General features: G+C 40.8%; 1 protein-coding gene across 1 annotated transcript in view; it reads left to right on the top strand.

Annotated features, from left to right (window-relative positions):
• Window positions 1-3,216: 3,216 nt before the first annotated feature.
• Window positions 3,217-12,677, top strand: part of tanc2b (tetratricopeptide repeat, ankyrin repeat and coiled-coil containing 2b) — a 69,425-nt gene continuing 59,964 nt past the window's right edge. Inside the window, exons 1-3 of the mRNA XM_037691539.1 lie at window positions 3,217-3,260; window positions 3,514-3,662; window positions 12,276-12,459. Of these exons, the coding sequence (XP_037547467.1) occupies window positions 3,230-3,260; window positions 3,514-3,662; window positions 12,276-12,459 (364 nt within the window). The 5' untranslated portion in view covers window positions 3,217-3,229. The remainder of the gene's footprint in view (window positions 3,261-3,513; window positions 3,663-12,275; window positions 12,460-12,677) is intronic.

Here is a 12,677-nt window from a genome sequence, read left to right as displayed (position 1 = left end):
TGTCCTATTTTAAAAGACATAACCAACATAATAGACATAATCATCTGCTTTAGAGGTCCAGAGGAAAACCTTCAGAAAGCCTGGAAACATGATTGATAACATTTTGAACGATTACAAGAAAGTAGTCGTCTTCTTTCGGTTGTTCCCTTTTCTGGGGTCGAGCCATCCTCCTTCATCTCACTTTGTCGTCTGCGTCCTCTGTCTTCACTCCAACTATGTCCTCTCTAACTGAATCTATATATCTCTTCTTCGTCTTTTTCCTGGTAACATTTCTAACATCCTTCTTCGAATATACCCACTGTTCCTCCTCTGGACTTGTCCAAACCATCTCAGTCTGGTTTCTTTGAAGGAATCAGGTGATTTAAACTTTTACCCAGTAGTGCACTTGATGTGAAATTTGTTTGGCACGTTTCATCCAGTGAGAGTCTGATCTAATGTGCCTAAAAATAAAATTAGGATCATATCGTGTTGAGAAATAATGTTGTAGCTATTATGATGAAACCCAAAAATGGCATTATGCACTAAGTCATGGCATTTTCTAATATCCTGCATGACCTGTCTCGCTTTGTAGTATATCAGTGACTGCCTCTTTTAAATTTACCTTCCTATCTTGTGCTGATGTTCAATGTTTTATGTTATGAGTGCTTAGTGTATATTTAGTTGATGTTTTTCTTAGTTCATATCTTAGATGTTATTACTGTTTTTCTTATACATTTTATTGTTGGATGTAACTGGGACCCTGTGTACATAATTTCGCTCCACCACATGTACCACATGAGGTGCGAATGACAATAAAGAAACTCTGACTCTGACTCTGACTCTGACTCTGACTCTGACTATCTGTTAAATTGGCTGAGATATTTCTATTTCTGTGTTAGCTAATGTTGCATATCTATGGCAGCCATCTTGAATTTGGTCAACTACTAAATTTAATCAGTTGTAGATGTACCGTATTTTTTGGCCTATAAGTTGCATTTTTTTTTTTTGCATAATTTGCATGCCCTGAGACTTATGTACCATACCATACCACTTTATTTATAGAGCACTTAAAACAACGACAAGACCAAGCGACTTATTTATGGATTTTTTTTTTCCATATTTTTAAACCAATTTTTGTCTGAGATATGACCATTTTCATTAGGGGTTGCACCGACTGCAGTTTTCTGGCCTAAAATTGTTGTTAAAACAAACAAAAGAAATGGACAAAATCGGTTTTTCATGCAAGTATCAGCCGATTTCCGATTCCCCAAAATTAAGGATACCGTGGCTGATAAATTGTCCGGCCGATTTATCGGTGCACCCCTAGTTTTCATTCATTCTGACTGAAAATATTGAACACTGCCATTTTCAGCCACTAAATGGCACTCGAGGAGTATGGCATGCCGTTGTGTCATGTAATAGGTAAAAGTGGCTAATAATGACACAATCTGCTTGCCATAGGCTGCCACCTTCGTCCAGCTCACCTGGAGCAACCATCAAATCAGCTGCATTTCGCTGCGCCGCCCCGGTGAAATGAAGCTGATTTGACCATTAAAGTGGATTTATCAAGTAAAAGTTCAACTGAGACGCACCTTTACTATAATTTCAAGCAAACAAATAATTGTTTTTAAGTGTTAATCTTGTTAAATTCTTGTTAAAATCCTCCCGTACACGCTCCCGCAGCCGCCATTTGGCAGCCAATCGATTTTTGCCACAACACGGGCCCACATTTCCGGTTTGTCAGCGGTGACACATAATAGATGCGACTTATATGGCGAAGCGACGTATTTATGGGTTTTTCCACTTTATTAGACGTATTTGGACTGATGCGACTTGTAGGGTTGTGCGACGTGTACGGCAGAAAATGCGGTACATCCAACGATGGAACCAGGCCATTCCAAGAACAAATTGGAAAAAGATAATTGTTTTCAAACCATTTTGTTCAGGCTGGAGTTTTCTCTGATCGTTGGACGGATGCTGTGGGGTTAGTTACTGGTATGTACTCTGTTGTTGATGGGTGTGTGTCTGTGTTTGGAGGCAGAGCCTTACTTTTTTCTCCTTGAGCTGCCTCAAAAGAATCTGGTGCCTTCGGCCGCCCTCCCTAATTGTATTCACCAGTGAAACTGAGCAGCTGTCTCATCAAAGCTCATGTGTGATTAGCGTGTTTTGGACCTAACGTGTGCTGTGATTACCTCATTATTAGCTGCTGCTGTGTGTTTTTATTGAAGCTCTGCAGCGAGTCTTCCCCGCTGGATTCAAAGGTTTTCGCCTCCCTCAGAAGGTGCCCATCTTACTTACTGACTGACTCTGAGTCCCTCGGAGTCAGACTAATGAGGTTCCTGTCCACTAGCGGATGGACAGGGGAGCCCGGGCTTCAGATTGCCTGTCTGTCTTTGTGTGTCTGAGCCAATGAGAGTGAGGCCGCAGGCTTCAGGCGAGCTGTCCGTCAGCATCTGGGAGGTGTTGTGGTGGTTGGGACTAACGATTGAGCTCAGTGTAGCTAACCTGTCTGTCCGGTTCAACCGGTTTCTGTAAAAAAAAAACGGGTCCTCCCGGTGGCTGCTTTTGCCTTTTATTTAAACAGCAGCCATCTCGAGCCTCAATGACATTAATGTCCGGATCAATTTAGAGGTTTACGCCGGGTTTTCTGGGGACTCTTATCAACCAGCAAGGTGAGTAATTACCAAAAAACCTGCTCTACAAGTGGGTGAGTGAGGTCATATTGAAATGGAGTTTACCTGAGGACTCTGGGGCATGATCGCCAGGTGCTATTGAAAAACATGACACCGCCGGTGAGGGTTTGTTATGGGTGGAGTGTAACCGGGGAACCAGGTGAAAAAGATGAGGTAATGAGGAGATAATGAAGGGATTCTTGTTTTGGTGCAGAGTGTGCAGCTGAAATCCACGGGCTCTCACTGTTTGATCCTCACGCTGGCTTCTGTTTTCCTTTGCTCACTTTACGATCTCTGTAAATAGACAGAGCTGGGCGCACACACCCATTTTGTCCCGAAAAGCCTCTCGCGCACACATCCACAGGTGAAGGGCGTATCTCATTACGTCACGCTGCAGTGGGGATGAGCGCTACAGGAAGGAGCCGTCGCCACTTTAGAAGCTCTGTTTTGTGCCATTCAGCGTGAAGAGAAGTTTTATAAACAGCTGGGAACCGTCCTTGTCGCAGCTAAAAGGATTTTGGATTTAATGTTAGCGGTTACCTGAAGGAGCCGTCCAGCTGTTGGGGAATGCGTTCGTAATGCACGGCGCTGAGCTGCGGGGGAACTCAGGTGCTGGTTTTGTTTGTGTTTCTGGGCGCAGGTGCCGCGTCTAATGTCCAGGTCTCGTGTTGCTGTTGGGTTTTGTGAACGCGCAGAACAAAAACACGTTTAGGGCAGACAGGACGTAGACACAAGACTTAACGTTTTTCTGTGATTACACTCAGCTGCTCTTTTATTTCTGCGTGCCACTAAAACACTTTTACTTTTCATTCCCTTCTGTTCCTCCCCATATCTTCCTCCTCCCGACTATCTGGCTCTGCAGGGGAGTCGAGCCAGGAGCTGGGCCCCCCTCCGTCGGTGGATCAGGCAGCCAACACATTGATGACGCGGCTGGGTTTCCTTCTGGGAGACAAAGTGAGCGAGGGGCCGGCCGGCACACATTACAGCATGGAGGAACCTGAGGTGAGACAGGTAATGGCGTCACTAATACAAATCTACTTTTACCGTGTAATTTCAGGACTCAGTTTTCTCAGTTAAAAAGTAAAATTCTTTGTTTGCTCAAGGATGTGCATTTGAGTCAGACTTAGTATTTGTAGCTAGAATAACTTTGCATCATGATGTAAAAATAAAGCCAGCGTTGTGACGCCACTCGGCCATCTGTTGGATGTTCCTCATGCAGTTTTAATTTCTTCTCGGCTATTCTACTGACCCACTGTGCGATCTGACATTTAACGGTCCTCAGTATGAAACGCCGCTCCGTTTGCTGACTTAAACTCGGTCTAACTTGTGACTAATTATTTTAGAGTGGAATGAATAAAGAGAGTATGTACACGGTCACGAGGAAAAGAAAGTTCGATCTCTTTCGATTCAAACGTTTTGAGACGTAATAGAAATGAACGGTTTCTAAAACTGTTTAAATCTAACCTCTAATGAAAAGACAGGTTACAAATGGAGAAGCTGTGCGTGTAAAACTGAGTCCGGCCTCGCTTCTTCCATAAGATTTAAGAGGTTCAGTAGCTGCCAGGTTCTGGGGGAATGGTGGCGCAGAAGTTGGAGAAGGTGGGCCTGTGATTGCCGGTTCAATTCCCAAAATGTGAAAGGTGAAACACCCACGCCTGCCTCCACCATCATTTGCTCCTCTCTGGGCCCTTGAGCAAGGCTGTTAACCCCCACCATCTGCTTCCCCAGGCACCCTAGATGACCACTCTGCTCCACACAGAGGGCTGTGGTAGCTCGGTGGTCTATGGTTGCGTCAGGAAGGACATCCGGCGTTAAAAACAATTGCCAAGTCTTCGTACGAGTTAGTTCGCTGTGGCTACCCCTGAAGAATTGAGCAGCTGATCAAATGTATTAACAAACCATCGTCAGTGAGACAACTTCTATAAAATCAGGAGCTTTTACTCCTCTCAAGCAGACAGATGTGCCTAAACACAACCCCAAGGCGGAACAACATCAGCAATGACTTATTAGGATTAACAGCTGCTGCCCACCAACGTTGGAGGGATTAAAGTTAATTTCAAAACTATTTATAGTCCATTATTCTACTGAATGATAACATTCAAGACAGCTGTCCATCTTTGTTTGTTTTTGTTTGTCTGGTTTTTTTCGAACACCTTAACTATTCAGTTAAATTCTATTTAGTTTATAGCACCAATTCACATCAAAGTTGTCTCAGGTTACTTTACAGAAACATTTATATACACGGAAAAGCCAATTAGTAAAGTTCTCTATCTAAGGAAGCAGCAGACTCGTTGAATCTTCACTTGGTCGCAGTCTCCCATCCTGAGCAAGCACAGTGGCGACAGTGGAAAGGAAAAACTCCCTTTTATCAAGTAACAACCTCCAGCAGAACCAGGCTCAGGACAGGCGGCCATCTGCTTTGACCGGCTGGTTTGAGAGGAACAGGAAGGAACGGCAGGTCCAGGTGTGGGCGCAGGTGTACCTGAAAAACAAAAACACGTCAACGATGGAAAAAATATTTACAAACACAAAACAAAACTATATACAAACAATTTTAGGAGGAAAAAAAAAAACTGAAAGGAAAACGTACATAGAATTAATTAACGTGCACAAATATCACTCCACTGTTTGTTTAGCTCACATGTCAAAAAGGACTGGGAATATCTTTCTTAGACATCCCTGCAACATTACCCCAAGGTCAGACCATGCACTGCTCAGAAAATTACCAAAGGTCCAAGAGTTTTATCTCGGGCTCTACTGGTCTCAGTTAGCAGGTCAAAGGTTAAAGGTTGCGACCGGACAATTAGAAAGAGACTGAACAAATATGGCTTGTTTGGAAGGGTTTGCTAGAACTTCTCTGTCAAAATAAACATGTCGGCACAAATTACAGATGGTTTATAAAGATCAGACAAAATTAAAGATGTTTACCCATAATGCACTATAGCATTCTTAGGAACTTATTATACATTTATTGACCTGATCAGACCTTCTTTGTCCCAGGACTGTAATGTTGTGTTGCATTAAATGCAAAGAATGTTAGAAGCAGGCCTCAAATGTTTATATGTTTGTTATACTCATGCTCACAGCTTAGCTTATTCCTTTTACATATTTTTTTATAATGTAAATAAGACATTTACAGAATTGCGAACCACATGAAAAAAAAAAAACTGCATCCCACTCCTAAAAGAATATGTATTATTTTAAAGAGTGGCAGGTGTGTTCCCAGTTCATGCTCACAACCTGCTAATCACCTCTATCAGCAATAAGCTGAAGTCCAGCTGCCAAGTTGCTTTAGATAAATTACTATCTTCTAATATATTACGCATCAGCCTCGTTGTGCATTTGATTGATTTGATTCCTGCAATGAGAGATTGTGCTCGGGCGCTTGAACAAGCATCCAGTTGTCTGATTCAATCTGTTTTGACTTTTATACTCCTGCTATCCATGTTTGCATTTGTTTTTTTTTTTTTAATCTTCGACTGTCAGGATTGCCAGATCAAAAAGCCTGTCAGTAAATACCCTCCAACGCAACACTTCACATTTAAAAGTGATCAGTGGTTCTTCACAGCAGATACCATCTAATTAGGTTTCTGTACCGTTTGTTCCCAGATTTAAAGTGTTGTGCGTTGCGTCATGTAAAGCCACTCTTTGTTACGTTCCTCCACCGTAACCTTTCTATTTGTGAATTTGACAGTTGTGCAACAAACAGCTCCTGGCACAGCAGGCTTGCCGCAGATGCCCCGCTTTTTTCTATTTAAATCTGATTTGACAGGAATGGCTTTTTTCTCCCCCAGACCGTGGGAGGAAAGCAGTTGCAGCTGAGAGAGGCTAAGAAATAGGGAGATGGGGAAAGGAGGGGGGTCAACCTGTTGCCAAAGCGGGGAAAGCTATGGGTTTGCACTAAAACAGTATAAACGATTAGTCTGATGGACCGCCTGTGCTCGGTGCGAGGACCGTTGGAGTGGTGGGGGTGTAGAAACTGAGAGAGGTTTATTGAAGCATCTCTTTTTAGAGACGTGACTCATCAGCACCACGCTGCATCTCACACACAATACAACTTATTATGCACGTCTTCCCCAAATGCTGCTTTCTGTCGCGTTTTATTCATTTACCATGAACAAATGGCAATGATTTACTTGATGCGTGTTAAAAGAGGAAACTTCTGTTCACTTGACTTTTCGTTGACTGACTTCAGAAGACACACTGTTACAGAATATATTAAAATATTCTGAATTAACTGGAAAAAGTTGCTTTTTTGACGTGCAATGAACCCACGTGGCTTTTACTATTCTGCAATGTTGTACTTCAGTTACTTTATTACCGGTATATTTTAACACCCTTCTTTATAAAATTGACAATTTATTTAGAAGTACGTTGCACGTTAATCAATATTTCAAAAGAATAAAAATGCATCGGAGTTAGCGCAATGGTTCATTTTCATCCGTTGTCCAAATAATAATAATAAAAGGAGCTATTTGGAGGGACAGAATTTCCAACATAAGGGTAATAACAAGCTTGGACGTTCTTTTATGTTGAAAAATCTTTAATTTGCAAGAAAAAAAAAGCCAAACTTTCCATGAATAAATGCTTAAATTTAAAAGTCAAACTTTAATATTCCCTGAAAATCATAAATTTATAAGAAATGCAAAACTTTCATTGCAAGATTTTATTTGTATTTTTTAATAAAATTTGCAAGTTTGCCACTTAACATTTTAACTTTCAGATGTCCTTTTTTGGGGGGTAATTTATCATTTTAATCTTGGAAAACTGTATTTTCTTGAATATGCTTTAACAATGTCAGGATGTTTTATGTACTGTATTTTCCGCCGAACACGTCGCACCGCCCTATAAGTCGCATCAGTCCAAAAATGTCTAATAAAGTGGAAAAATCCATAAATATGTTGCTTCACCGTATAAGTCGCATCTATTATATGTCACCGCTGACAACCTGGAAATGTGGGCCAGTGTTGTGCCAAAAATCGATTGGCTGCCATGAGCGTGCACGGGAGTACTTAACAAGAATTTTACACTTAAAAACATTTATTTGTTTGCTTGAAATTATAGTAAAGGTGTGTCTCAGTTGAACTTTTCCCTAATAAATGCACTTCAATGGTCAAATCAGCTGCATTTCACTGGGACTGCGCAGCAACATGTAGCTGATTTGAAGATTGCTCCAGGCGAGCTGGACGAAGGAGCTGGACAAAGATGGCAGGCTATAGCAAGCCAATTGTGTCATTAATAGCCACTTTTACCTATTACATGATGCAACGGCATGCCATACTAAAGTGCCATCTAGTGGCTGAAAATGGTAGTGTTCAATATTTTCAGTCAGAATGAATGAAAACGGTCATACCTCAGCCAAAAATTGGTTTATAAATATGGGGTGGGGGGGGGACATGAGAAAAGTCTCGTCGGCATATAAGTCGCAGGGCATGCAAATTAGGCAAAAAGGTGTGACGTATACGCCGGAAAATACGGTACTCCAAACCTCTTCACGAGATAAAAAATAAAGTCCCATTACTATGAAGCAACATAGGAAGAAATGACGGATGTATTGACTTTAGCACAACACTGTCCGTGTAACAGAAAAGAGCTTTTTGACACTAGAAAGTGTCCAAACTTTATTTTATTGTTTCGTGGGAAGCCTTCCTCTAGTGTTTGCACCTTCTTCATCTGCTATCCGATTCTTGAAAGAAGCACTTTTTGAAAATCTTGGAGTGAGGAATGTTTCCAGCAACTCATGTTAACATTTTCAATTAAAAAGCAATTACACGTGCTGAAGTTAATATTCAGGCAGACGGACATCTCCCTCTTGAAGGAGAATCAATATTTATAGCAGAAGCCCTCTCTATCCTGGTTTTTGTTTCTGTAAGGCTTCTATACCATCTTTCATTTGACGTTAAATTTCTGCTGCAAGACCTCACCAGCAGGCAGAACAAGGTGACCTTAACTTGCAGAGGCTGCAGTTAATTGCCTTTCATACTCCTGTGCCCCTCGCTCCCAGAATAGATGCAACGTTACAAGTTTAGTAAATTCTAAGGTCAGACCTTCACAAGTTGAGGTTCATCAGTCCACAGATAAAGGAGCAAGATCGAAAATATTTGCTGATTGAATTCAGTTAGACAACAAATAAACTGCCGAAATCTCTCCTCGAGCTTTACTTACACATCGTATGTGTAAATGGTCTTTGTCTATACGATAACTTGAATCGGCACTGGTTTTCTGTTTGGGAATCAATGTATCGACAAACGACACCTCGACTCGTAGAAACGGATTAAACCGCAGAATTAATTGACTGCCCATTTTATCTGAAGAGCAGCAACCTCCGAAGGCCTTCAGTATTCAATTGACAGACAAGTCGATATGAATGTCCTAATAATAATTAGTTTCAGCACCGTTCCTGAAGGTCTGCTGGATAAAACAAGACATCGACTGCTTTGTTCCTTCAGCCTTCCTCCTGCAAATTAATCTAGACTAAGACTCGCCTTGAGCTCCAGTTGGCCCCTCCTGTTCGTTCTGCGTTGACCTGATCTCATCAACAGCTCCGTTAAGGAGAGGCCTCCTAGTGTTTCTGTGTCGGTGTCTAATACAAACACTTAATCACTTCCTGTGTCTTCGCACGCACCTGTGGACGCTGCCTGTGTGTCTCTTTTTGCGTAAGAGTGGATCTGTGGGTGTTTTTATTTTGTCCCCTGTGGATGCTGGTCTCCTAACCATTGCTGACATGAAGTAAGGTCCCTGAAGAGCGCCAAAGAAAATACAGGACTGGAAAAACAGAAATGCTTACCGGTAGTATGTGTGGGAGGTTCCAATTCATCCTTTTTTATTCAATTGAATGAAATGAAAGATTTAAAAGGAGGATATATTTAGTAAATGGTTTGTTGGGTAGGTCAAGATTATGGTGTTTTATTTTTGGATTCCAGTTTTCATAAATCAAGGCAGACAATAGCCAGTTGTTTTCGTATGTTGGGTTTCTGACGTACAGTAGTCCCTTAATTATCGTGGGGGTTGCATTCCACACACCACCACGATGGGTGAAAAACAGCTACATATGAACGCTATATTTATTTTAGTATTTATTTATATTTTAAGGCTTTATAAACCCTTCACGCACTCTTGCAATGTTCTAAACTCTTAAACCTACGTAATTTTAGCAAAATACGTTTAATGTACTATACAGTACTTCTAAATTTTACTCACCAGCTCTTCAGACCAGCAGCGCGGTTCCGGTTCGGCAGACCTACCCTGCAGGGACGAGTTGAACCCAAATGGTTTTTAAATTGTTTCTTTGAGTCGGATCAACGTGGGTTTGCATTTTTTCTTGTGTCTGCCTCCTGGGAGGTTGGCTACAGTCCTATGAACCTTACAGATTTTAATACTTTCGTCAGCTCTGGCCTTTGTTTTCTCTGCTCATGTTCAATGTGGTTCATAGAATAATCCCAAATTACCCAGTGCTTGGTTGTTTCCGTTAAATAATAATGTCTATTGAAAAGCTTGAAGGCACCTGTGGTACAAATTAGTTAAGTAATTATACATATTTCTAAAATAAACAAGTCATTCCTTTTTATTACATTTTATTATTTACTCTATCGCATACTGAAGGCATGCAGATATACTTTAAACAAGAAGTTTTTTAGCAGTTTCAAAATAATAGCAACACAAAACAAAACAGAATCTGAAATGGCTTAAAGCCAAATTTGTTAACATCCAACGTAAAGTCAACTGGTTTCATTAAAAATTAAAAATAAATCACCGCTAGCACTGACTATCTGTATTTGTAGACAGAACAGTCTTTGCTCGTTCTTTTTTTTGGAAATATTTGCCCATTGCGTATTACCTGCATTTAAAAATAAAATACTCATAGATTTTTGTTTTTTAGCCTGTCATATAAAGGTTAAATGTGCATTTTTTTAAAACATGTTTCTGTATATAGAGCTCCTTTTAAAAGTTTTGTCTCTTAGAGTCTCTCAGAATTGTCTTTTCTTAATTAAATTGTAAACTGAAGAAACAACTTCCTGATAATATTTATATCTTATATCTTTTTTAACTTGTCTCCTGTTTTGTCGGCATCAATTATATTAATTGTAAAGCTGTTGAACATATGCTTGGAAGAGCTTCCAAGGTTTGATCATTCGTTTCATAAAAGCTTTGACTCTTGTAACTCTTTGCCTTCTCGGACGACGACACGTTAAAGCTCCAACACACTAAGTACTGTATTGTCCACCGTACACGTCGCACCGCCCTATAAGTCGCATCAGTCCAAATATGTCTAATAACGTGGAAAAATCCATAAATACGTCACTTTGTCGTATACTTCGCATCTATTGTGCGTCACCGCTGACAACCCGGAAATGTGGGTCGGTGTTGTGCCAAAAATCAATTGGCTGCCAAATGGCCTCCGGAGCATGCACAGGAGGACTTTAACAAGAATTTAACAAGATGCAACACTTAAAAACAATATTTCTTTGCTCAAAATTATAGCAAAGGTGTGTCTCAGTCTAACTGTTACTTAATAAATGCACTTCAATCGTCAAATCAGCTGCATTTCGCCGGGGCGGCGCAGCAAAATGAAGCTGATTTGACGGCTGCTCCAAGCAGCAAGCAGAACGAAGGTGGAAGACTATGGCAAGCCAATTGTGTCATTAATAGCCACTTTCATCTGTTACATGATACAAATGCATGCCATACTAAAGTGCAATCTAGCGGCTGAAAGTGATAGTGTTCAATATTTTCAGTTTGAATGAATGAGAACGGTCATATCTCATCCAAAAATTGGTTTATAATGTAAATATGGAAAAAAAATCCATAAATATGTCGCTTGGGCGTATAAGTCGCAGGACATGCAAATTATGCAAAAAAAAGTGCCTTACAGGGTGAAAAATACGGTAAGTTCTGAGATCACGGTTAAAATCATCTGAGAGCTCGGATTTATTTTAGTGCCCAAACGCTTGCTTGGTGCTCTCCCCCCTTTATTTTCATTTAGTAAAGAAATCGAGTCAGAATCCGTCCACTGTTTCCACATTTATAAGGATTTCCAAAACCGTGGATACGATACAGAATCTGTTTGGTCATAAAGCAGATGCTGCCTTGCCACATCACTTTTATTTTAGTTTAATCTATAAAAACACAACAGAAAACAGCTGGACACATGTAAAACAGTATTTTAGCACCAACAAAGTTTTTTTTCCCCTCCTAAATAAATGTTTTTCAAAAATAATATGTCAAAGAGGTTCATAAAAAAATGTTGAAAGACCTCCGGAAAGCCTGAAGAATCATCGATCTATTGAATCTTGAAAGAGTCTCAGAAAGTTTGGCATCTTGAAGGAATTATGGGGCAGTTTATGTCTGTATATTTCAGGGCAATGCTACAAATTATATGATAATATGATACAGAATGCGTTTGTGCATGTGTGGGAGAAACAATCTGGAGAATGATTGACTTCATGTTGTGAAAGCAACAGGGCGGCGGAGCTTTTTGAAAACAGCAATATTGGAATGACATTTTCCTGCATATGAGTCGAATATTATAAAAGTTCAAGCTTTGCACTTCTTTTAATTCATTCCCACTTGCACTGTTAAAGCCAAAAAGAAAAAAATATTTAATATTTGTCTGTCTGTTCTCAGGGCCCAAACCAGAGGATCAGCCCCTGCTCCACCCTGACCAGCAGCACGGCCTCTCCACCTGCAGGCAGCCCCTGCTCCACCCTTCCCACAGCCATGCCCGGCCAGACTGGGAACAAGGACTGCGCCTACGGTTCTGTCACCAGCCCCACCTCCACACTGGAGAGCAGAGACAGTGGGATTATAGGTGAGACCTGCATCCTCCTAAAACAAGATGTGCTCAAGCGGCCATCTGTGGCACCCAAACGTCAGAGTCAGAGTCAGTTTCTTTATTGTCATTCGCACCTCATGTGGTACATGTGGTGGAGCGAAATTATGTACACAGGGTCCCAGTTACATCCAACAATAAAATGTAAATGAAAAACAGTAATAACATCTAAGATATGAACTAAGAAAAACATCAAC

This window comes from Nematolebias whitei, chromosome 17 (genome assembly GCF_014905685.2).
Source record: "Nematolebias whitei isolate Nwh7 chromosome 17, NemWhi1, whole genome shotgun sequence".
Classification (NCBI taxonomy): Eukaryota; Metazoa; Chordata; class Actinopteri; order Cyprinodontiformes; family Rivulidae; genus Nematolebias; species Nematolebias whitei.
Note: the sequence above shows the minus strand (reverse complement) of the source record. Positions and strands in the feature narration are given on the sequence as shown.